Source organism: Hylobates moloch, unplaced genomic scaffold, assembly GCF_009828535.3.
Source record: "Hylobates moloch isolate HMO894 unplaced genomic scaffold, HMol_V3 SCAFFOLD_2, whole genome shotgun sequence".
NCBI lineage: Eukaryota > Metazoa > Chordata > Mammalia > Primates > Hylobatidae > Hylobates > Hylobates moloch.
Window position 1 is genome coordinate 23,823,639 of NW_026652277.1, and position 26,537 is coordinate 23,850,175.

The following is a 26,537-nucleotide window of genomic DNA, read 5'->3' on the forward strand; positions in this document are numbered from 1 at the left end:
TTCTTCTAGATGGTAATGAAGGGGGAGATATAGCCTTTCCTGTAATGATGTCAAAATATTCGTTGTGAGATGGTTGCTGACTTCACAGAATGTCATGAAGATTCATGAAGCCGTCTGAGGCTTTATGCTCTCAGGAGGGAAAAAAATTAGTTATATATGGTTGTTTTACAGCTCTTATACATCCGATTCCTTAAGAATTCAAAGTATTTGGGGGTGAAAATATGTACAGATTATTTCAGGCCAAGTGCGGTGTCTCACGCCTGTAATCCCAGCACTTTGGGAGGCTGAGGTGGGTGGATCACTTGAGGTCAGGAGTTCGAGACCAGCCTGGCCAACATGGTAAAACCCCGTCTCTACTAAAAATACAAAAAATAGCTGGGCATGGTGGTGCATGCCTGTAGTCCCAGCCTACTGGGGAGGAGAATTGCTTGAATCCGGGAGGCAGAGGTTGCAGCGAGCCAAGATCGCGCCACTACACTCCAGCCTGGGCGACAGAGCCAGACTCCATCTCGAAAAACAACAACAACAGAAATTATTTCAATATTCAGCTTATTCCTGGATTTTTTCTCCATATTTTTCTGGAGGCACATTTGTTTTTCCACACCCACTCAAATTTTCTGACATGCAAAACCAAGTAAAATATGTCCATTTTATTTGTTTAGAAAGGACTATGACTAATGATACTGTGGGAAAAAATGGTATAGTTAATAAAAATTATATCTTCCGTATGAGCGGCTAGAGGAGCTTAGCAGGTATGGCCACACAAAGCCATAAGGTGTCAACACCAGTACTGAGGATAGATGTCAACACCTGTACTTTACAAACCAACCCTCCAAAGAACTCATGCAAGAAGCAAAGTCAGTGTCTACCTAGGATCTGGAGGCAGCCCCTGTGAAATGGGATTTTTTTTACCACCATCAAATGGTGAAAATTTTTAAAACGTATTCGATTTTGAATGCTATAACCCTATAATATATCAATGTTTGCTTTACATAATAATGCTTAAATTTATTTGCCATTAATTAAGTAGACTTTTTAGGAAGATGTACCATATTTGTTAATGCTTTGAAACACTCTCTAGGATGCTGGCATATACTCTGAGGGTTACTTTTACCTCAGTTTGAAAAGCACAGGGTCCTAGGACATTGCAGCCCAAATCATGGGATTTTTGTTAGAATTTAAGAGACTCTGTCCACATGTCCCCTTTTTACTTTGCTACACATAAACTCCTGAAAAATTCCTTGCCTAGCATGCTAATGAAATCTTTAAAATATAGCACCAAACACCTAATTGGTAGCATTTTCACAGTCAAGATGATTGAGGAATATAAATCAGCTTCCTCAAGTAGAGATTATTCTGTTTGAGGAAAAAGATCTTTCTGCGGTGAGAATTACCTATTCAATTCTCTCTTTAGATCTCATTAAAATTAGAACCCAAACTAAGGAGTTATAAAACTTAAGGTTTTTTTTTGTGAGCATTTTGAAAATATGATCAAATAGAAAGCTGGTCATCCTCAGAGATGAGTACAAGAAGTGACTTATCTATACATTCAGATTTCAAAATATTAAGGCCTACCATGTGTGCTGCTAAAAGGTTTTTAATTTAAAATTATTTTGTCAGATAATCCTGTTTTCAAGGGACATTATGATTTATCGCCACTAATCAAGATTCTGATCCCTCATAGACTTCTTGTTTGTATCTGTTTTTGTTCTTTGTTACATAAATATGAGGTTTATATATAAAATTCTGACTGTGTAATATAAGGCTAATGAGTCACAGATGGAAAGATGCTGGCACATTACCATCTAATAACATTTTAAACTCATATTCCATAGTAAAACAAAAGCAAATTGTATACATCTGTTTTCCAACTTGTAGCATTTCTGAATTTATGCAGAATCTATATTTAAAGGACTTGTATTTAGAGAGAAGAAAAAGAGGACATAGGTCACCTCAAAACTACACAGCCACTTAATAGCCTTATCAGAACGGATTTGGCAAAAGAGATAAGATTTTCTCTGTTTTGCTTCCTGAGAAGTTGTAGTACCGAAGACTGAGAGTCAAAGGCATTAGAGCTGAAGAAATGTCTTCAGACTACAAACTAATTTTACTGCCTTTCTTAAAATGAAAAACATATCTCTAATATGAGGAATGTGGGGGGTGAAATATTCATGAAACTAATAAAATTAAAAATGTAGAAAATGTAGAAATTTCCTGGGCTTTCCTAAAATATCCACAAGATAAATTTGGGTGGGAAGAGGGAGAGCCCAGGCCATGTATCGCTGTGGTTGTTGTTTATTTTATTTATATGGTAAACATGTTCTGTGTGTTTTTTTTTTTTTTTGAAAAAAAGGAATAAAAGGCTTTAGCTTCACATGTTGTTAGAAAAGAAATAGAACAAAGGCAAAATTTCTCTCTCAGACTTACCCAATTGATAACGCCTGTGAGGAGGAGTTAGTACAAGTTATTGAAGAACAAGTGTCTAAAACACCTCTCCCTGTTCTCCTTGGATAAGGAATTCAAAACCACTTTTCTACATTAAGGGGTTGTGTGAACTGTCAAGTTCTTTTGGAAAAGTTATGTGACAGAAGTGATTACTGCAGAGTGTGACCATAAATCCCCCCGACATGAAATACACATGTTGTAAGAGACAGATTTTCATCCACTACCTCTGAATGAATTCCTGAAACAGGAGAGATCTGAGATTCGTCATATGATTGGAGAGAGAAATTTTGATATGTGGGTGGCAAGACTATATTTTGTGAGGTGTGCTGTGTTTATTCTGGGGAATAAGTATGATCTGATGGCAAAATTTTGTTCCCTGTTGTTGTCCAAAAAAGAATTAATACATGTATTGTATGTCCTGAGTTGTAAACAGAATGTCAATTGAGGGAAATTACAGTGTGGTTTTTGTAACAGTGTCTATAGTTATCTCCATTTTGTACTAACATTTTGTAATTAAGATGTTGTAATTTTGTAAGTAAGATTCCAGAAATGCTCCATGTAGCAAACTCTTTACACCGTGTAGACACAGATGCCATTGTACCTGCCCCAGGCTCAGTGACAATGAGCTCTCAGTTTCCCTATTCCGTGCTTTAAGAAATTATTGGTTTGGCTGGGCATGGTGGTTCATGCCTGTAATCTCAGCACTTTGGGAGGCCGAGGCAGTCAGATCACTTGAGGTCAGGAGTTCGAGACCAGCCTGGCCAACAAAGTGAAACCCAGTCTCTACTACAAATAAAAAAATAAGCTGGGCGTGGTGGCACACACCTGTAATCCCAGCTACTGGGCAGGCTGAGACAGAGAATCACTTGAACCCTGGAGGCAGAGGCTTCAGTGAGCTGAGATTGCACCACTGCACTCCAGCCTGGGTGACAGAGCAAGACTCTGTCTCAAAAAAAAAAAAAAAAAAAAAAATGTCCAGACGTGGTGGCTCACACCTGTAATCCCAGCACTTTGGGAGGCTGAGGTGGGTGGATCACCAGAGGTCAGGAGTTTGAGACCAGCCTGGCCAACATGGTGAAACCCCGTTTCTACTAAAAATACAAAACTTAGCTGGGCATGGTGGCACACGGCTGTAATCCTGGCTACTAGGGAGGCTGAGGCAGGAGAATTCCCTGAACCTGCGAGGTGGAGGTTGCAGTGAGCCTAGATCAGGCCACTGCACTCCAGCCTGAGCAACAGAGTGAGACTTCATCTTAAAAAAAAAAAAAAAAAAAAGATTTATTTTGGGGTCTCACGTGTCTAATTTTGTTTATGGTATATCAGATGAGGCAAAACTCCCCAGGAAAGGGAGGCGCTAGGTATGTGCTTGTTTTGTTTGTCCCCCAGTGAAATGTCTGTGTGACGTTTTATGTCGTGTTGTTTTGGTGCTGTGCTACGTCCATAGGGCCTGCCAGGCTTCCCCACAGTTGCTGCCCTGCACAGTAATCAGATCCTCACCGTCAAGGTTTGTGGTTGTCACTCATGCCTGCACAGTCAGAAATGCAATCAGCATAAGCGTGGGCAGGAACCATTCAATTGGCTTGCCAAGCCCGTTGGCTTCCTGTCATGGTATATATCAAGTTATTGGGCACTTGGGACCCCACTTGCATCATTGAAGTCAAATGTCTATTAAGAGGGTGTATCCTGAGCATACTTGAGAGGAGGATATTGATGTCAAACAGGTACTGTGAAAAGAGGTGGGCATATCGATCTAGAACCATGCCACGCCTTGATGGCTTAATTTGCATGCATTCTAATGCTCTGTAATATTTTTCCAGTCAATTAAATAATCCTAAGTACTCTCTCTGGACTTCAGGTGTCAATAAAATGGCAGTCGAGTTCATGCCACATTATGCTGGTTGACAAGTCTGACGGAAATGGAACTGGCATTTTTGTCTCTAGACTTTCTGCTCAGACTTAAGAATGCAGGGGTGCACCTGCTTACCTGCTTCTGGGAATAAACTACATTAAAAAGATCCAACATCCACAGTGAAATGATGAGGCACAAAAAATGTTCATTACTACTGAAGATCTGGTCTCAGCATCCCATTTCAGGATTATATTTCTGTCAAGAAGAGCCAGTGGGTCTAATGTTAGACCTAAGTGCCAGTTCTATTTTGTTTAACAATCATTATAAGTCTAATGTGGATATCTTTATTTCTTTCTTGGGGCCTTCTGATGTCTATTCTTCAACTCTCTCATCTCTGAACTTCAACCTTTGACCTCACCTGACTGATCAGATGGTGTTTCCTAAAATCAATCATGGGTTTCTCTCTGCTGATCAGCAGCTCATTAAACGCCGCCTGATTAAGGTAGTGCTTATTCTTGCTGAAGTCTGATTTCTTCTTTACATCGGTTATTGCTCTGTGTGCCTATTGCTTTACCATTTATCTCTTATGGGTGGGGTGAGGGTGGTAGGTGGGCATTTATTTGGAAATATCCTCAAACAAAATTATGTTTAGTGAGCTGCATTTGTTTGAAATGTTAGATAAAGTTACCAAAAAAGGTATTAAAAGCCTATCTAATTTTTTCTTAATTAAAAAATTGTAAATTGTAACTACTAATAGATCCAGTTTCTAAGCTCTCTAGCTTTGGTAATTTATAAATTATTAGGCAATATGATGGGAGCCTCATATGCTTAATTTTGTAGGGTATGAAAAAGTAAACACATTTGTCTAACTATAAATGCAGCCATTTTATTAAATGAGGTGAATGTAACTGATGCAGTGTGTCATAGATAAAGTAATGCACACGTTTTATACCAGCTCTGAGTATAGTGGTAACATATACACTATTTCCAAGAACTGGAAGTGCTGGTTCCTGAACTGCTTTGATTTTAATAGCATCTACTCAGTCACCCAGCATGAATATTTATTTGCTCCCTGCTGGGAGGCAAATTGCCTACAGGCTTTATATTTGTGGTTGTTCTGGTTCTTTTCATAGTGTAAATGTGGATTAGATAATACAAATTTAAGGTGCTGAAAAGAAAACCTGGGTCTTTATCTTTCATAGTTATTGCTGGTCTGTTCCCTTCTCCATCACAGGGTGACCAAGGACAGGCAGGGCCTCCAGGACCCCCTGGCCCTCCAGGACCAAGAGGGCCACCTGGGGACACAGGGAAAGATGGCCCCCGTGGAATGCCAGGAGTACCCGTGAGTCGCTTTTTGGATCACTTATTCTCACATGTTTTGCTTCATGTTAAGGGCTGAGAACTAGGGTGGAGTAGGGTGGTGAGGGGCACCAGGTCAGGGGGTCAATTGAGTGGAGTGGGTTGACGGAAGTAGGATGATGGGAAAGTCCCCAAGCAGCGCAGGGCACTCCCAGCTGCATTCCTCTTTACCACTGAATCCACTGGGGTTCCAAGCAAACCACAAGAGACACCTCGAGGCAGCCACTAAACTGTTTTTGAGGTAAGCCTCTTGAAGTCTTTGGAGTTGCCCAATCCCAGGTGTATCCTCACTGCCATAGTGTGCACTGGGGCCTTTGGTTTAAATGGGAGATTAGTCTGAAAAACTAAGTAGGAGGCTAATAACATTTTCCAAAGGTTCAACAGCAGAGCAATAAAGTCCTATACTATTTATGGAAAGTAGAGGAAGTAAAATGTTCTAATATTTAATCCCTTATAAATAACTTGAACCCCCAAAATTGCTAATAACCATAAAATGAATGGTTAAAACATCAGTGGGTATGGTTTAAATATCATTTGTCTTTTGTATGGAAGGCTTATTCATAGAAATAATTTAAAATTAATCTCAATACTTGGCTACTAAGGTTGGCCAAGTGTCAATGATATAGTAGTAAAAGGCAAAAGATAAATGGTTTGATTTCATAGAGGCAACCCAGCAATTAAAAGGAATATATGGAAAAGATCAAAAATTTTAGATTTATTTTGTGACTTTAGGACTAGAAATTAAGGTTTATTACTGGATTAAATTATTTATTCAATGTATTTATTTAACAAATTATTTTCATAGTATTTTTGTAGTTCATAATAATAATGAAAATATTTATCCACAAAGCAGAAATTTTTGAAAATAAAACCAAAAAGAAAAAAATAAATTTTTTTTCTTTTACAATACTCATTAATGTTTACAATATTTACAATACTTATTAATGTTTTGGTATATTTTCTTTCATTTTTATATGCATATATTTATGCATTTTTAAAAGAATGACTCTTTATAGGAATATAGCATACTTTAAAACTTCTGAGACAGCCTCATAAGCCCATATTCCTTTCTGAAAGCTGCTGTGAATTTGCTGATATAAAATGAGGAACTGTCTTTCAACATATGATTTGCTAGTTGTTAGGACTGCTTTCACTCAACCTTCAAAGACAGTGGTTGAATTCTGTAACTATCTTCTAATGCCTTGCTTTTTGTCATGGTGATATTCCAAAAGACATAGAGATCCACAGCATTAGGGGATATTTAAAGCTCTCCCATTGATTGCTGGTTGCCAACAGAAATACAGTGAGTGTCTTTTCAAAAAGTAGTTAAAACCATTTTGATGGTACATTAGTCAAATCATTGAGCATTATATATTATACTCAAATTCAAGATAGAAATTACTTTTAAAAAACAAAATTAAAGGTAAAGTATGACAAACCACACAATCCAAAATTATATCATTCTTTAAATGAATATAGTTTATTCATGTAAATACGAAATGGAGCTTTCTACACATAGGACAAATTAACTTGTTTTAAAATTTTCAAAAATATAACGAACTGTATATGGTCTCAGAGTTTATGTATACTATGATGACTGCTAGAAAAAGATTTTTTTTTTTTTTTTTCTGAGACGGCGTCTTGCTCTGTCACCCAGGCTGGAGTGCAGTGGTGCGATCTCGGCTCACTGCAACCTCCGCCTCCCGGGTTCACGCCATTCTCCTGCCTCAGCCTCCTGAGTAGCTGGGACTACAGGTGCCCATCACCATGCCTGGCTAATTTTTTTGTATTTTTAGTACAGACAGGGTTTCACCATGTTAGCCAAGATGGTCTTGATCTCCTGACCTCGTGATCTGCCCGCCTCGGCCTCCCAAAGTAGAAAAAGATTTTTTTGTGTGCAATGAGGTCTTTGCTGTGTTGCCCAAGCTGTAGTGCAGTGGCTATTCACAGATGCCATCATAGCACACTATAGCCTCAAAGACCTGGTCTCACACAGTCCTCCTGCCTCAGCCTCCCAAATAGCTGAGATTACAGGCATGTGTCATCATACCTTGCTAGAAAAAGACTATAAAAATTAACCGTGAAATACTTACTTTGAAAGACCAGCAATATCTATATTTATTGGCAATTTAAGACAAAAATATTTTTAGCCAATGACTGTCATTATAATGACAATAAAATATGATAATTCTGTATCAATCTGAATATAAGAAAATGATAATGTCATGATATAGTGTAATTTTCTGTATCAAATGTAATAAAACATATTACTGCAGCCATCATTAATCCAGGAAGACCAAAATTTAACGTCAATCTCTGCTCATTTTATTAAACAGCTGCACTAAGATCAATTGTCTCTCTGTCCTATGTATGAAAGTTCTGAGTTCTCATAAAGACACCATGTCATTACCTTTATGTCATCCTAAAGAAGACATGATAATCTAGACTAATTTTATTAAACCCTAAATTTGTAAAGTTTATTTGTAGAAGGGAAATTAGCTCTCTTTTAATGTGCTACGTTCCTCTATTTAACCTGAAGAAATATACTTGACATTTACATGCCCCAGTCAAAGAAAAAAAAGTGATTGAAGGGTTTTTTTAAAAATACTTACAGCATTACTAAAATTATCACTATTCTTTTTTAAGGGTGAACCAGGAAAACCAGGAGAACAAGGCTTGATGGCAAGTATCTCAATTTATCTTTTTCTATACTAAGCCAGGTTGTTTACAACTATGGTCAAGATTATGTGTGACAAATGTATTTGTCATATGACAGACTATAATAAAAAAGTGAAAATTAGTAAAAGTTAAAAGTAATGTGGCCTATCTACTACATGCTAACAGTCATAAGACTACATATCTACATTGCTGATGCAGGAGAAAAAGAAAGAGATTCCAGGTGTGGGGAGCGACAGAGACGCTGCAGGTCAAAGGAGAGAATTAATTAAGTGACTCTGCTGTAAGAGAGATTAAATTTAGGGACATGCCTATTAGCTTAAATAGAAATAGAAATCCCATTTTCAAAGGGATCAGGTCTGACTAAATGAATTAGCACAGCAAACTTTGCACAGTGATTCAGAGTTTTTCTACTGTTGAACATCTCTACCTGGAGAAAAATCATTGTGCCTTTTGGTTCTCTGTCATTTTTTTAAAAAAAAAAAAGGCCCTGAAATGATTCCATATGGACTTACTCATAGACACACAGGTCCCAGTTCCCCATGATTTGTTTATCTTTTGCTGGTAGAAAAGATGTTTGGTTAGGATGGTGGCTCAGGAAGAGTAGAATTCCTTCAACCTACCTCTTCTTGTCCCCTCCTGTCTGTCTCCTGAGCTGCCTCTCTAATCTATGTTATGATGTGAACACTATTGGGAAGCACGGGGTAATTCTCTAATAACCCAAATGCCAGAGGACGGCTCACACTCATCCTGGATACTGAAGGAGTGGGCCCAGAGATTGCCAGGGAGCTGACAGGTGACCACAATCAGCTTGACACTGTCCGTCCTGCATAATGTTTGGCATGCAGCATGCAGATGTTCAAGGTATAAAATGTAGGCTGGGCACGGGGGTTCATACCTGTAATCTTAGAACTTTGGGAAGTCAGGGAGGGGAGGATCACTTGAGCCCAGGAGTTTGAGACCAGCCTGGGTAACACGGTGAGACCCTGTCTCTAAATATATATATATATATATATTTAAAAAAACGGGTAGGTCCTAGTGAAACTAACGCATAGAGTCAGGAATCAACAAGGCTTCTTTGGGCTTGGAATGCATTCAGCAGCTCTCCTGAGGAGTCAGCTGTAGGTACAGCTGCCTTTGCAGGATCCCTGGTGAAATGAAAGCATTCTGGGTCCAGATCTCACTCACTGCCTGGAAATTCTCTGTTCCTGACCTGTAATATCAAGATACAATTTTTTTTTGTTGTTGTGTTTGAGACGGAGTCTTGTTCTGTCATCCAGGCTGGAGTGCAGTGGCGCGATCTCGGCTCACTGCAGCCTCCACCTCCTGGGTTAAAGCGATTATCCTGCCTCAGCTTCCTGAGCAGCTGGCACTACAGGCGTGTGCCACCACGCCCGGCTAATTTTTGTATTTTTAGTAGAGACGGGGTTTCACCATGTTGGCCAGGATGGTCTTGATCTCCTGACCTTGTGATCCACCTGCCTCAGCCTCCCAAAGTGCTGGGATTACTAAAGGCGTGAGCCACCGTGCCCAGTATAGATAATTTTTGGTGCTATAATGGTTTTTGTTTGAAAAAGAAAAAAGTGGAAGGAATGGAAAAAAGTCCATATGTAAAACTTAAACAAAACCTTTGTCATCAGTGGTAACTGCATACAAGTGCAGCATTAGCTCTCGGTGGTATGGAGTTATAGAGTATGAAGAATTCTGGGAGAACTACAATATAAATTTTGAAATTAATTTAAGCAATTGAAGGTACATGTGATTTTTGTCCTGGAAAATGGTGAAAACACATTCTTCCCATATATTCTTATATCGAAAGCTATGTGGGCTTCTCAGGAGCCTTTGTTTGTCCCCAGGTGTGCACAGACTACTCATATTTTTATCGCTGGCATTGGCTTTTTTCCCTGATACCCAACACAGCATCCTAATATACAATGTTCTAAAATAAAATGGATATATTTTTAAAAATTCTTATCTTCCACTCAAGGAATTCTCTCTTACATATTACATATGCTCTCTAGGATATACTATGTGAATAACAATATAATCTCACTTGCTTACCATTCCCAGTTTGACATTGTTAAATTCAAATGTTTGACCTGATCCTAAATCACTTGCATTATTATCTTAGTGTGCTCCAATTTTCATTTCATATCAAAACTTTCTCGGGTGAAACAATACTGGATTTTTTTTTCTACAAACTTTTCTTGACTCTTTAAACTTATGATTTAGTTCATGTTTTTATTTTTTAAATGCATTTAAGAAACCTAATGGAAATGACAAATGTTTCAAGGATGTGTATATTAAGTGATCTAAATGGCATTTAAAAATTACTGTTTTTAAAGATGTAAGATTCTTTTCAAAGAGAAAACCTCTTTAATGTATATAAAGAAAAGTGATAAATTATAGTGTATATCCCAGTGAATTTTCACCAAGTGAACATAACTGTGTACAAACCAGATCAAGAACGAGGACATTATCTTAAACCCTTCTTTACCCCCAGTTGCCATCCCAGAGGTAGCCTCCACCCTGACTTCTGTCACTATACATTAGTTTTGCCTACATTTGAATTTTATAGTAATCAAATCCTACAGTATGTACACTTTTGTGTCTGGCTTCTTTCATTCAACATTATATTTGTGAGATCATCTACTTCTGTTTTAATGGCTTTCACAGCTTGTTTAAAAAAATAGGAGGAAGAACCATATTTCCTTGACTACCCCGTTAAAACTACATCATTCTGATAGCAGTAAATGAATGAATGTCCGTCTGACCTTGGGCAAGTCACTTAACCTCTCAATTTCTCATCTGTGAAGAAAGGATCATAATACCCTCTCTGACTGCCTTAAAAGGTTGCCAAAGACAATGCAATAAATTAGGGGAAAGCACTTTAAAACATATAATGAAGAACTATATGAGTATGTTATTATTATTATCACTCAATTGTTCTCTCTGGAGTAAATTACAGGTGAATGTGGATTTATATAACAGTTGTATTCCTGTAAAGTTTTGTATAAATCAGATTTTCTTAAATCAACATATTTTGAATGTGCCAGGGAATTTTGCTGTTTAAAAAATCCTATTCAGAATCTTTCTGTAAATCAGTGTAATCCCCTAATTCTTCTCCTCAGCAAACTGAATTTCTGTATTTTATGTTTGCTTAACATGAAGTATTTCTCCATTCTAAAAATCTATCTTTTTAAAAAGAAATCATGATTTGTTAACTTGAACAGCACCTGTATATTTTAACTCATATCAAAGAGAGAAGAGGATACTAGAAATACAACTGCAATTTTCATGAGGAGGAAATTTTTCTTTTTTTTCTCTTTTATTATTATTTTTATTATACTTTAAATTCTAGGGTACATGTGCACAATGTGCAGGTTTGTTACATAGGTATACATGTACCATGTTGTTTTGCCACACCCATCAACTCATCATTTACATTAGGTATTTTTCCTAATGCTATCCCTCCCCCAGACCCCCGCCCCGCCGACAGTCTCCGGTGTGTGATGTCACACCCTGTGTCCAAGTGATCTCATTGTTCAATTCCCACCTATGAGTGAGAACATGTAGTGTTTGGTTTTCTGTCCTTGTGATAGTTTGCTGAGAATGATGGTTTCCAGCTTCATCCATGTCCCTGCAAAGGACGTGAACTCATCCTTTTTTATGGCTGCATGGTATTCCATGGTGTATATGTGCCACATTTTCTTAATCCAGTCTATCATTGATGGACGTTTGGGTTGGTTCCAAGTCTTTGCTATTGTGAATATTGCTGCAATAAACATACGTGTGTATGTGTCTTTAGAGTAGCATGATTTATAATCCTTTGGGTATATACCCAGTAACGGGATTACTGGGTCAAATGGTAATTCTAGTTCTAGATCCTTGAGGAATCATGAGGAGGAAATTTTTCTTAGAAACTTAGAAATTTTCTTTCACACCTTGTGTGTGTGTCTGTGTGTGTGTGTGTGTCTGTAAACTTGAAATCTGGTAAGGAGAAAAGTACATTGTATCAGTAGTTTCGGTTTTAGAACCACTTAGTGGTGTATGACTATAGTCTGTGATCCTTTTTACTGATCTATAAAATGTAGGTAATAATTCCTATTCTACTTGTCTCACTGGGTTATGGTGAGAAGCAAGTGAAATGATAATATGAAATGTTTTATGAACCACAAAGAGTTCCATAAATGAGAAGTATTACTATTAAAACAAATGTCTAGTGATATAACTTGGCATACAGAAAGGTGCTCTAAGAAATGTAAGGGCTAAGAACAGTTGAATAATAGCTACCAATTAAATTACAACATGTCAAATACTGCAATTAAGAGTGTAATTTATTGCTTTTGTCCTATTTGTAGTTGTTGTTTTAGCCTTCTTCTCCCAAATATCATATCATCTTACATTATTAATTTTTCATAACATTCTCCTCACCCACTTATTAAGACAAACAAAAGATAATAAATACCACTACTCTCATCTTTTTCACATTATGTAAACCCCACTATATTTGTTGGTTTGTGTCATGGAGGAGTGCTTGCTTACATAAGGGTCTTAAGAGGCACTAGAGAATTGTTATAAATTTAAAATGTCTCTGATGATGAAATGAAGAAGCTAGAAACAATCTAAAATTAGCTCTTGCAAAACTGTATGAGTGTATCAGGTAGGGAATTAGTTTTCATAATCTAAGATATATAGTTTATATTGCAGAAGTAATCATCTGCCGATTAACAGCATCTGTGATAGAATAAAAAAGAAAACCTGCAGCTCACGCAGTTCCACATTGATGTAATCCTGCCATCCATCTATTCTGTAAACATGACCTTTGGGTTTCCAAGAAGTTCAAGATGAGCTTTTAAAATCCAGATTTTGCACTTAAATAAATTTGACTCCATCTAAATAAGGAGAGAGCTTCTGTATCTTATAAAACTAGACCCAAGAATGAAACAAAGGAATGACCGTAATTGGAAGTGATCAAGTTCTGAATCCTAGCACAAATGATCTTTATCTTTCAGTTCTTCAGAAATTCAAATCGTTGTTAAAACAGTACTTTAAAAGGTATTTTTCCTTTCTATATTCTTGCTGTTTCTTTCTTTGACAGATGCAGAAATTTTCATAAGCATGAAAGATAGACGGTATTGAAAAAAATACACCAAATTGCTCCAGTTTCATGTATATTATTTTTTGTTCCAAATTGTCTATATCCAAGTTTCAAAAACCAAATCACTTTCCTGTTTTGAAACTCTTTATTCCTTTCTTCTCCTCCTCTAAATATATATAAACTCCATAACATATTCATTTATCTTCTACTGAATTATAAGAATACTTAAAGTGTTCCTCATTGGGCCCTGGTGGTATCTGAGAGTTCAAAACTCAGAAATATTTGCTGTTGTGGTGCCTTAAAGTGAAATTTGGACTTTTGTCCAAACAGTTGATACTTTTAGTTTATTTTAATTTTACCTGCAAACACATTTAATACATTTGGGTGAAGTGAATATAATGTTTTTAAAATATTAATTAATAACATAAGCATGAAAATGTTTCTGTTGCATTTAAAATAAAATTGAAATACCCAGTATGTGAAGGTTTACTTTAAATATGTTCAATTTATAATGCATTGCTATCCCATGGATTTGATAAAACTCATGGCTTTCCTTCACTGTGCTTTGATCTGCCTGCTATCTTGATCAGCAGATGGCAGACACTGAAGACAACAGCAGACTTCCTGATTTGGATCTGGCAGAGGAAGCAAGACCCCCAAACCTTCAAATCACAAATAACAAAAATGATTGAAATCATCTTATTGTAGTTAGTTATTAGACTAGATTTGGACAACAAAATCTTGTTTGGTAAAACTGCATGTCCTTCAGTTGTGCACACTGCCTGCTGAGATGCCTTAGCAACCATTCTAATGCTTTATCAGCCTCCCTTAATCTGATTGTCCATGAAGTACATATAAAATGGCACACCTGCAGGGCTCTTCCCACCTCCTTGGCACTTTTGCCTAGAGCTTGTAGTGCTGTTTTTCAAATGGACCAGAGAAAGTAGACAAGTGATGCCTTCTATTTCTGGTGCTGCCCCACCACCCCTTCCAGGGAGTCCTGCCAAAGAATCAACACAGTGGAGCTGTGTCTCCCCAGGCTGGGGGGACCTGCTCTGTGTTTATTCCTGTGTGCACAGACTTCTCTAGAGGTGTCTAAAGGTTACTTAGTGAGGTGATAGGAAGGAACATTTGACTTTCCTTTGAAGCTGGTTCTGTCTCCTAGAAATAAAACGTCATCTTGGGGAACATTTTCAACAATGATTTAGAAGCATGATTATGTAGCAGAAAGACAGTCTCAACAGCTGAGTAGATGACTCTGTCTGTATTCCTCTCTCATTACTTCATTTTGTTTTCCTTAATGACCTCTAGGCTGTGAATCAGCTCTATTATTAACTATTTTTACAGTGACTCCAGCTCAAGGTCTAATAAGCTCTATCATTTGGACAAATTAAGATATCTAGGCCTTAGATTCCTTATCTGTAAAGAATGGTGAAACTAAACGGCATGATTTCCCTTCCAACTCTAAAATCCCGTCATCCTACTCTGTTTCTATTATGAGTGCACAGATGCATATTATATGTATCTATTATATATGTTCTGTAAATAATTAAAAGCAATGAACAGTCATATGCTGTTTTTAATAGAAGAAAGTCTTAAAAATTGTCTCATTCTCCAAAATCATAATCAACTTCTCTAGTTGTCACTTCTTTTAACTTTAGAATCCAGCTTATTCTAGCTCTACTGAAGCAAAATAAGTGACTCTTGTATGAGAATATTAACTAAGTTGTAATTGATCTGTCCCATCAAATTCTCCTATTTCATCATTAGATGAAGAAGAAATTTTTTAAAATAGAGTTAAATCTGTCTGAATGTGCTTTACATTTGCAGACTTAGGACAAATGTACAAGTTTTAGGGCAAGAGGAAAAATGGGAGTCCTTATACAAAGTGTCTAAATATTTAAGTTATAAACCAACCTAATAAAACTGTTCAGTAAAATGTGTTCTATCCCCCAACCTTTACAGATATATTCTCATGATGACTTGGAAAGTTCAAATCCAGAATTCTTGCACTCCTTGGAGTTTAAAGCCACCATGTGGTGGCACGAGGAGAGCTGTAACTAGCCCTAGCCCTATCCTTGGCCTGCTTCCCTTCTCTCCCACACCTTCCTCCATTCTTCAACTTTATAAGACTCAGCCTCTAACTTTATAAAGGTTCTTAAATGCTCACAGGACCAAATTTCATCTATCCCCCTCAAAATACCCACCTGTTTGCCTTCTCTTTCAATTTGTTGTGGTGCACACCAGTGGTATGGTTCACCTTCAGAAGAACAGGACTGGGAAGAGGCAACACAGAGTCTTTGAAGTGAGCTCAAGTCACTGGGGCAGAGAATTCCGGAGTCCTTAGTACCCGAAGGTCAGGTGGCTGGTTGGGGGTGTAGTAGGGCTGAGGGTGGAGGGTATATATGCAGGTGAGCATGTTCCCTTAGACCCACAGAGTCCTAACCCCCTGGGAAGCACAACCAGAAAAGAGCCCTTTAAAGCATGGGCGCAAGAAAAAAGCCTCCTTGCCAGATTTAAGGGAAGTTCAGGATCCATGTGTCTGAGTGAAACCTTAAAAAAGAAATAGGCTTCTGCTTGGTCACCTCCTTTGAGGAAACCTCACACATGCATACACTTTCACACTCCCCCCAAGCTAAGTTAGAAGCTGTCTTCTCCCCTTCTCCACAGCATTTGTCACATCATATAATAGTTGCTGGTACTTAGTGTGTTTAATGAACAGAGTGACCGAGTGATACGAGTTAATCAATTAACAAATCAGGCTCTAATACAAAGAAATTAGCTTTATGTTTTTCTCCCAATTGATGTCATGTCATTACGCCCCAAGGGTAGGATTGAGCAGGATAAATCCAACAGAATTACACAAAATTGCTCTTCTTTTTCTTCTTTTGTTTTGTTTTGTTGTTTTAGAGACAGGGTCTTGCTCTGTCACCTGGCCTGCAGTGCAGTGGCATGATCACAGCTCACCTCAGCCTCAAACTCCTGGGTTCAAGGAATCCTCCTGCCTCAGCATCCCAAGTTGCTAGGACTAAGGCATGCACCACCATACCTGGATTTTTTAATTTTTATGTTTTATGGAGATGGAGGCTTGCTGTATTGCCCAGGCTTCAAGCAATCCTCTTGCATGGGCCCCCAAAGTGCTGGGATTACAGGTGTGAGCCACCATACCAGGCCTGCATCTTTTTATATTTATATATGTATTATAGATTATTTGGAGTATATATGTGCTTATAAATATGCATGTTATAACTAAAAGGATGATTTTCATGAGGACAATGGAAAAGTAATTGCATCACAGCCAGGTGCGGTGGCTCATGCCTGCAATCCCAGCACTTTGGGAGACCAAGGGGTGAATTAGCTGAGGTCAGGAGTTTGAGACCAGACTGGCCAACATGGTAAAACCCTGTCTCTACAAAAATACAAAAAATTAGCAGGCGTGGTGGTAGGTGCCTGTAATCCCAGCTACTCTCGAGGCTGAGGCAGGAGAATCACTTGAACCTGGGAGGCAGAGGTTGCAGTGAGCCAAAGTCGCACCATTGTACTCCAGCTTGGGTGACAGAGTGAGACTTGGTCTCAAAAATAAAAACAAACAAACAAACAAAAACAACCAAACAAATTCTAGTCACACCATATGGCTGTTTATTAAGCAGGATATAAAAGGTTTAGAAGAAATCTTAGAAATCATTTAGCTTAGCATTTCACAGAACAGCATCAGAGTGAAAAAGAAACAGCCAAGGTTACAAAATAGTTAATGGCAGAACCAGGCTAGAATCCAGTTCACCTGATTGCAGTCTTGGTGTTCTATTGTCTAGATCTGCACTGTTCAATGCAGTCACCATTAGCTACCTATGGCTCTTTAAATTTAAGGTTGGCCAGGCTCTGTGGCTTATGCCTGTAATTCTAGCACTTTGAGAGGCCCAAGCGGGTGGATCACTTGAGCTCAGGAGTTTGAGACCAGCCTGGGCAACATGGTGAAAACCCATTTCTACAAAACAAACAAAAACAAAAATTAGGCTTGGTGGCTCATGCCTGTAGTCCCAGCTACTTGTGGGGCTGAGACAGGAGGATCACTTGAGGCTGGAAGGTGGAGGCAGAGGTTGTAGCAAGTCGAGATCACGCCACTGCACTCCAGCCTGGGTGATAAAGTGAGTCCCTGTAGAAATAAATAAATAAAATTAAAAATTCAGTGTCTAAATATTGTACTGGCCACATTTCAAGTGCTCAGTGGCCATATGTGATTGGTGGCTATCCTATTGGATTGACCAATATAGAATGTGTCTATCATTAAAGAAAGTTCTGTTATTAATAGACAGTGCAGGTCCATCTAGGTAGAAAACAGATCTGAATAGGATATGACTATATATTATAATCTTAAATTTAAGAACTTTTTCTGTGGATCATGAGTTATTTAAATTCTAGCAGCCAGTGTTTCTCAGCATTGTTGATTTAAAATAGGAAAAGCACTTACACTGCTCAATGGAAATATTTTTTACTGACTATATTGTAGGGTGATAGGCCTTTGTGAACCATAAATTTGTTTCCTTTATAGTACTCGAGGGAAGTATGTTTAATCACAGAGGACAAAGAAGCCTGTTAATTTTTCTTTCTTTTCAGATCATTTCCATTTTGGGTTTAGCAATAAGAAGCAATTTATTAAATATTTCGAAGGGATGAAGTGAGCTAATTTTAGTGTGGCTATCTGGCAAGAGGTAATATCGAGTCTCTGTTTTGGAATCTGATCAAAAATAGATTTTTATATACCTAGATTTATCTTTAATCTATGGTATATAATGCTCAATATTTAGTCTTGGGTTCTGGTTTTGTCAAGTGGTGAGAAAAATGTATTACTTCTTTAATTTCCTGAGCTTTAAGAGACCTCCCTTAAAGAGGTCATAGCCTCATGATTTTGAGAAACACCATTAAATGAATCATCCTGGTTTAATATTTTCCTCAAAAATTCAGCACATGAGATGGAGAAGTCAAAAAGAATTTACTCTTTTAAAAAATAATTACTGCATGTAGAACTTTTTTTATCAAATGCTCATGAATAAATATAATGACATGCCATCTTCCTAACAGGCTCTGGGTTGTAGAGGACCTTTTTCAAATAATAGAAATTATGGGGTGATATTACTGAAACAAAAATCTCAGATACTTAAACAGAACAACTGCCTCAAAACTGGGAACTCTTTCCAGTGATAGAGGTATGATAATATGAGTGTTGAAATAATGGGGGAAAGCCACTCAACAGAATTTAATAATTTTTAAATTCATTCATTCATTGTTTCCATTTAGTCAATAATTATTTATGTGTTAGGCACTAATCTAGGTGCTGACGATGTGAAATACATGGCCTGAGGAAATGGATTTTTAGTCAAGTGGATTTTTAAAATAGGTAAATATGTTAAAATATAGCCAGTTGAAATGTGCTAAAGAAATACAAAGAAAAAAACAAGCTTTGTCTGGGTGTGCCGGAGAAGGCTCACAAAGGAAGTGAGTTATGATTGCTGGGCCTTGAAGAATGATTAAGAACTTCACATGAAGACTGATCGGAGAAGGATATGGATTTCTTGGGAAAATATAAATGATGAAGTGTGACTGAAGACAGAATCCATGAAAGACTTGAAACAAGAGATGAGGCTCTCCCTTCTTAGCACTGTCTTGCTCTGCTCTTGTTTATACTGTGTTCCTTCATACCCACTTCAACTAAATCACCGGCTTTTACATTGAAAACATTGCAGTGCACTCTCTTATATTCTAAACATTTCCCAATAGTTTCTAGTTGGCATTTCCACACACTTAAGCTATGAAATCCAAATCTTGTAAAGCATCACTTGAATTACACTCCAGACATACATATAATAGTGGCTAGAGTTTATGTTTCTTAACCTTCCCACATCAAACATCCAAGCAGAACATGGCATTTTATATACATGCATCTTAAATGATTCCTTCTTAAGTAAGATAAATTTCCTCTTACTCTTTATAAACCAAGTTTATGTACTTTGTGATCTCATGATGCATTTCACCAGGTTAATATCTTTCAAAAAATTGTAATTAAAGTCTGTTGTACCAAACCCTTGAGAAAGTCTGGTACTAAAGTTTTATGAGTCCATAAGTTAGATTATACGTGTTATCATTCTTCTCTTTGCAACTAGACTTTTAAAAGTATTTTCTTCATTTTGCCTAACTTTTATTAAATCGTGGAAAAATTCTTAAAAAGGAAATAATTTTAAATGGCTTAATAGTTTTGGGCTTTTATCCTCCCCTTCACAGATGGACCACCTCCTTTTTGTTCCCTGTGTTTTTTATTACAGAAGCCAGTTGTATATTCTTGTGTCCAGAAATGACCAGCAGCTCTCAGAGCTTCAAATTTTACTGTTAGTCATCAGGGACAGAACAGGAACTGTGTCCGCCCCCTACATCATTTCCTAATAGCAGGCAACCAGAACTTGCCTTAAAACATGTCCCAAGAGGCATCCTAAAGCACATCATTTAGGAACTCAGCATCCTGTTTAAGTAATTAATACCTCAATCAAATTTGTGCTAACATCAGTAGTATCAGAAAAATTCATTAATTTTTTTCCATCCCATGATGTATCTTTTTGTTCTATTTTTTTGTTCGCAAACTGGAAAGTACAGCCAACGCATAATGGTCACAGAGTCATTCTTCTCTTAACAGCCTACTTTGAAGATTTACTTGGGTTGACAATTCTATCTACTGTTTGCATAATTGTTTGTTGAAGTGCGTTAGAGACCTTAGGCCTACATACACATACACAACACTCATTGTTAATGATACCATGTAATTGGGATGATTTTGGCCTTGCTGTATTCATATGGAAGTCATGACCTAAATTCCTCCACTCACGCTTGCAATTAGAGCTAATCTTGAGGCTATTAGAATAGGCCAGCAATGTTAGAATGAGTCAGGTGAACAAAAGGGTGAAAAATCCTGCCATTTCTGTCTTGAGACACTATTGTTTAAAGTTTAAGAAAAAAAAACCTGATTTGCTTTATGTATCCATTTATTCATTTCTGTAAATTTTATCCTACTCAAAGTAAACATCATTGTGCTTACAAGCACCTGCAAGGCCATACACACACAATTGTTCTTCCCTGTTCGCATCCCCGTCTCCTACTACTCACTGATAGCCTCCTTGGTGTTCTTTAAACACACTTAGCATGTGCCCAACTCTTGGTCTTTGCATTTGCTCTTCCCTTGCCTGGAATATTCTTCCCCCGTCTATATGCATGGCTCTTTGCCTGACCTCTTTATCACTGAGAGCTTCACTAAATGACCACCCCGCCCCCACCACACACACATTTTAAACTATTCCATCAACTTCTCACAATCTATATCCCCCTCTTTGCTTTAGCAGTTACCACCTGACACAATTTTATATTTTATTTGTTTACTGTCTTACTACATTCACTAGTATATGAAGTCTAGGGGTGTGCATTTTTATCTTATTTTGTTTTGAGTGCTCACTGAGTGGTAGACAAAATAGAACTCAGTGGGCTCTTAAAAACTATTATGTGAGTGAATAAATGAATTAACCTCAAAATGATTCACTGAGCAATCACTATGTGCCAGCTACTGTGCATGATAAAGGCAATTTAGAGTGAATAAAGAAGTAACCAGACAATTATGATTATTGTTGGAAAATTCTGTGAAAACATCATAGGGTGCTTTGGAGAACAAAAGAAGGGCACCTAACCCCAAAGGTGGGGGCACTGAGCTCTGATATTTGGAATGGATGCAGGAGAGGACTGGGGAGAAGAAAGCCCCTTACAGGAACAGGCAGAGGTGTAGAAATGTGGAAGCCTGGCTTATGCAGAAAACTGCAGCTACTGCCAAAGCTCAGACTCTTCTAAAAGGCTATGAAAAGCCATTGAAAGATATTTAAGTATGGGAAAGGTATGAACCCATTAGGGTAAGTTCACGCAGGCAGCAGTGTGCAGAAAGGATTGGAGGAGACCCAAAGTAGGGTGGTCATTAGGTGAACGTTACATTAGCTAAGGGAGGGAGAAATGGGTTTAACAGGAATGTAGCAATGTGACTGGAGAAGAAGGCTGGACCATAGAGATATTCTTAAGTATCTGATGGACAGCAGTAGGAGGAGTAACACTTTACTCTGAGGCCCAAGTAACATGCTTTTGATAAAGACAGTCACCAACATGGGGTCTATCATGTTTCTATAACTTACTTTCTCACCATATGCTGAATATTGTACATAAATCTTTAGATATGGAGTCTAGCGGGGAGAGGAAAAATTGGAAAGAATATCAAGTATACTATATAATTTCTTACTGTGTTTACAAGTTTTTATCTGAACTTTATTTTGCATAACTTTCCATGGTGTTTTCTGAAAGATTATTAAAACTGGTATAAATTTATATGCAGATTAGTGATGTTACTCCATGCTTAGAATTTTTCAGTGACTCTTTGAGTTTTTATCTTTTTGATAAAGTTATATTCATGATGCAGAATTCTTCAATTAAAAGTTTTTACAATTTATATCACCCAGGACCTATATTTAAATTAGCGTATTTTAAGGTTCTAATTATAGTTGACGTTTCTGGAGTTTAAAGAAATATAGCTTAATATGTTGAGATTCTGTATGTTACGGTTTTTAATCTTGAGATATATGCAAAGAAATTATTTTGAAAAAATAAAACTAGATTTTTTCATCTTAACCGGTTATATACAAAGTATATGCAAATATAAATAAGGAAGGACCACTTCATCAATTAATAAAGACGAACCAAAAAGATTATGACTCTAGGTTGGAAATCTACTTGATCCAAACTTACTAAATCAGGAGGATAACAATAATGGAATTGTTTTAGAAATCTTGAATCACTAGAACAATTGACTTTAATTTTGGGAATAATCAGCATTTGTTTGACTAGTGAATAATGAATTTATGGCATTATTCATCCAAGTTGTTGTGCAGGATGAAAATATAAACAAGTGTAAGGAAGATTAGATAGGCTAAGAGTAGTAGCTAACACTTGTAATCCCAACACTTTGGGATGCCAAGGTGAGAGGATCATTTGAGGCCAGGAGTTTGAGACAAGCCTGGGCAATATAGCAAAACCCTGTCTCTATAAAACATTAAACACTTAGCCAGGCATGGTGACATGTGCTTGCAGTCCCAGCTACTTGGGAGGCTGAGGCAGGAGGATTTCTTGCGCCCAGGAGTTTGAAGCTGCAGTGAGCTATGATCATGCCACTGCACTCCAGCCTGGGCAACAGAGTGAGACCCTGTCTCAAAAGAGAAAACAAAAAAAGATTTGATAAATTAATGAATGTTTCTATGGTATTTGCCCATTACTTTATAAACTTACATTTGTACCAGAAACCGCAAGACTAATCAAATGTAATCATCTTAACCAACTGGTAGCAACATACCCTAATTTTAAAATCAATTTTTGAGTAGGGAAACTTTGATCTGTAAGCTTAACTTTAATTACCACAGTGTTATAGATATATAATGGTATTATTAATCTAAGGATACTCAAAACAAATGCATATATGTAAAATCTTGCTCAGTTAAATAATTGGTATTTCTGGATGTGTGCATGCATGTGTACACGTGTCTGTGTGTGTGTCTGTGTGTGTGTCTGTCTGTACTTAAGTGTCCTATATTTTATTCTGCCTTAATCCCAGGTATCCTTCCCCCAGTAATGGATGATACTCTTGTTAGATCCCTACCATTTTTCCTGCCAGAGAGATCAAAGAAGTATATGCACATTTCTGGTAACTGTGAATATATTCTTGGCAGCATAGTTATGAAAATTCTATAAGACATGTATTCCCAATTCAAAATTAATGTTAAATCTTAAAAACTGCTTTTATTTTTAGAGGTTACCAGAAGTAGCAGTAGTTTCCTAACAGTAAGGGAAAATACTGTCTTTGTAGCTATCCTTAGATTTTCATTAAATATCGTGTTAAAATATACAACTTATTTAATGTTATGAATTTCAGAGTTGTGATTAGTCATTCTAAATCTCTGATTTTATGTGATTATGCAGCAGACCAAATTAGAAAATATCAGATATGTTATTCTCTAATTAAAATATTGATGTAGAATTCACTGTTATTTTCGTTTGAAATATTCCCTCCAGGGTTATATATCAATGTGGTGAAATAGACAATTTTAGTGAACAACATTTTTTTCAAGTGGCAGTTAGGTTTGCAGTGGGAAACAAGCCTTTGTGAATTGAACATACACATTCTCAGTCTAAATACTGAATTAATGTACTCCTTGTTCTATGATTTCCTTTCTAACATCCACATTTTAAGAAGTAAAGTACTCTAGAGACACTGGAGAAAATGATAAAACCCAAGTCCTTTCTTCATTCTCAGATCTCCTATCACCACAGCCTCCAAATTCTGCCCTTACTTAGCATGAACATCCACTTCCCAAACAATTTACCCAAGTGAGGAAATGATTAAATATGTTTATATGCTAAGGGGAAGAACAAGTTAAGAAGTGGAGCCTCTGATACAGATGCAGGGGTAACTGATTGCAAAAGATCCCTGAGGACAGAGACAAGGATGGATTCCAGAGTATACCGGATGAATTTGCCTTGTATAGGAGGAGGGGCTCTTCTTCCTCTGATACAGGAAAGAGGTACACATACGTTTGGTTTGATGAGAGACAAGATGTCGAGGGAATTTACACCTGATAGTCTCTATTTTCTCTGCAAAATCTAAAATGGAGAATTTTAAATAAAGGGAGTGAGATAAGTAGGGAGAATGTCTGACCACACAGGTAAACCAAATAACAAGCTCATTAAACAGTTGGTTGAGTAAATTAAATAGAAATATATAAAGGCAGTATTGCACAGTGTACTTTCAATAACCTAAAGCTGATTATATGAGGAAATTGTTAGTCTTCCTGTGAGGATTGCAAAATAACATGGGGAACAGATTCTCTGAATGTTCCTAAACATTATATATTTTTAATAAAAAGGATGCATGAGCAGGTCTTTTTCTGACAACCACCCTAGTGTTTTATTTAGTGTTACAGAGTGAGAATGCAACATGCTGATTCACTGAAATGTCACACACTGAAAATAAGCTGGTCATTAGTTAAATGTCATGGAATAAAGAGCTTTTAACATGAAATGATGAGTGTCTATAACTTTGCTAAAACATACTAAAAAAATATTTTTGAAAGAACTGGAAGAAAATGCTTAATAGTTATATTTAAAAATAGATACAAATAGAAATATAGCTATATCTCTTTGAGTTATTTTCCACTGTCTCAAAGCCATGCCTTGCTCTAAATAAAGCCAAGAGAATCCCAACACTGACTTTGTGGTTGAAAAACTGCTAAATCTCAAAACTGCTGCATTTCCATGCTGTATAAATATTCTCATTCATCTCACTAAATCTCCTCCACCCAGTATCTTAGTCTAAGAAACAACTGACAGCATCTTTTGTTCCCTTTTCTAGTATATACTCGGTATCACAGTTGACACTGGCCTCCCCTAGTTTGTAAACAAGTTTTGGTACAGGTTAGTTGACCATATTTCCTAAGAGGGAGAACAGAAAAAAAAAACCATGTTTCTTTGTAATGCTATTCAATTATTTCCTTTGCAAATCTACTTACTGAAGATTTGCAGGTGCAGAAGTCATCTAATGTGTCCATTTGCTGAGAAACTACATTGCATTTTAACTGCTTCTAGGGACTATATCTTCAGCCTTCTAAATGAAATTGATGTGATACATTTATAGGTATTTTTTTAAAAAAACAATATGTGCTGGAACAGCAAAGATTATTTTTTTAATAGAGAGGAGAAATCAGAATCCTGCTGCATATGCTTAGTGTTTTTCAAAAGAAAATCAGAAGAAAAGATCCATTTGGAACTTCAAACTGAAATTTTTCTTTTCTTTTTTTTTCCTGATATATGAAATGTCAACATATTTCAGTACAGCAAAGAGAATCTTAGAGAATAGGACAGTTTAAATTGGTCATCTAAGCTTAAATGGCTACAATATTATGTTAATTGAATTGTTTTTCTTTTTTAGGGTCCTCTAGGGCCTCCAGGACAAAAGGTAGAGTATAAACAACAATACTGTGAAAGTAATTATGCTCTCATGACCTAATGGCAAGCAGAAAAGGTGAATGAAATTAGCTACTGTAAGCCATGCTGAAGCAGTTAGTCTGGTTCGTGTATTCTGCTTTCTAAAAATACAGTCACATAATGTGAGCATTACATTTCTAATTGACTCCATTATAAAAAATACAATAAATCCAGAGCAGACTCTTTTTAAGTTGTCTGCTGAACTTGTACATTATTGAATTTTAATTCAAATACTGGTAAAACATGACAAAATTTAAAATGTGAAAGATAATTTGATATTGCAAAATGAATGCATGGCCTTCCTCAATTATATGATTGCCAAATGGCCAGAGAACTGAGCCGAAAAAAAGGATATTGCTGGGTTCACTATATTCAAGTAGCCTACTGGTGTCCTTCTTTGCTGAGGTAACCTGAAAAGTGACTTCCTGATTGTCATTTCATTGTTATCGACAATCATCAGAATTGACCATTAAATTCTGATGGAGAGGCCAGGCACAGTGGCTCATGCCTATAATCCCAGCACTTTGAGAGGCTGAGGTGGTTGGATCACCTGAGGTCAAGAGTTAGAGACCAGCCTGACCAACATGGTGAAACCCCGTCTGTACTAAAAATACAAAAACAGCTGGGTGTGGTGGCACACGCCTGTAGTCCCAGCTACTCAAGAGGCTGAGACAGGAGAATCGCTTGAACCTGGGAGGCAGAGGCTGCAGTGAGCCGAGATTGTGCCACTGCACTCCAGCCTGGGTGAGACAGAGCAAAACTTTGTCTCAAAAAAAAAATTTTTTTTTCAAATTCTGATGGAGAAGATCTAGGGTTTCCAAAATTATACTTATCCTATAGCAGTAAATATATTAATAGCAAATAGATGGCATTTTGCCAACAAAATATCACTAAGTCCTCATTCCCCCATCCTTACACCCCTCAAGCCGGGAGGGGGATATTTAACCAGTGGAAAACTAAAGAAAACAATTGTATTATAACAGGTGGAAAAGTGATTATTCTTTA

The 26,537-nt window shown here is 37.2% G+C and overlaps 1 protein-coding gene across 1 annotated transcript in view; it reads left to right on the top strand.

The window, feature by feature from the left end:
* The window catches only part of COL25A1 (collagen type XXV alpha 1 chain), a 196,065-nt gene that overhangs the window by 70,707 nt on the left and 98,821 nt on the right, over window positions 1-26,537 (top strand). The window contains exons 4-7 of the mRNA XM_058432297.1: window positions 4,725-4,796; window positions 5,529-5,636; window positions 8,300-8,335; window positions 25,477-25,503. Of these exons, the coding sequence (XP_058288280.1) occupies window positions 4,725-4,796; window positions 5,529-5,636; window positions 8,300-8,335; window positions 25,477-25,503 (243 nt within the window). The remainder of the gene's footprint in view (window positions 1-4,724; window positions 4,797-5,528; window positions 5,637-8,299; window positions 8,336-25,476; window positions 25,504-26,537) is intronic.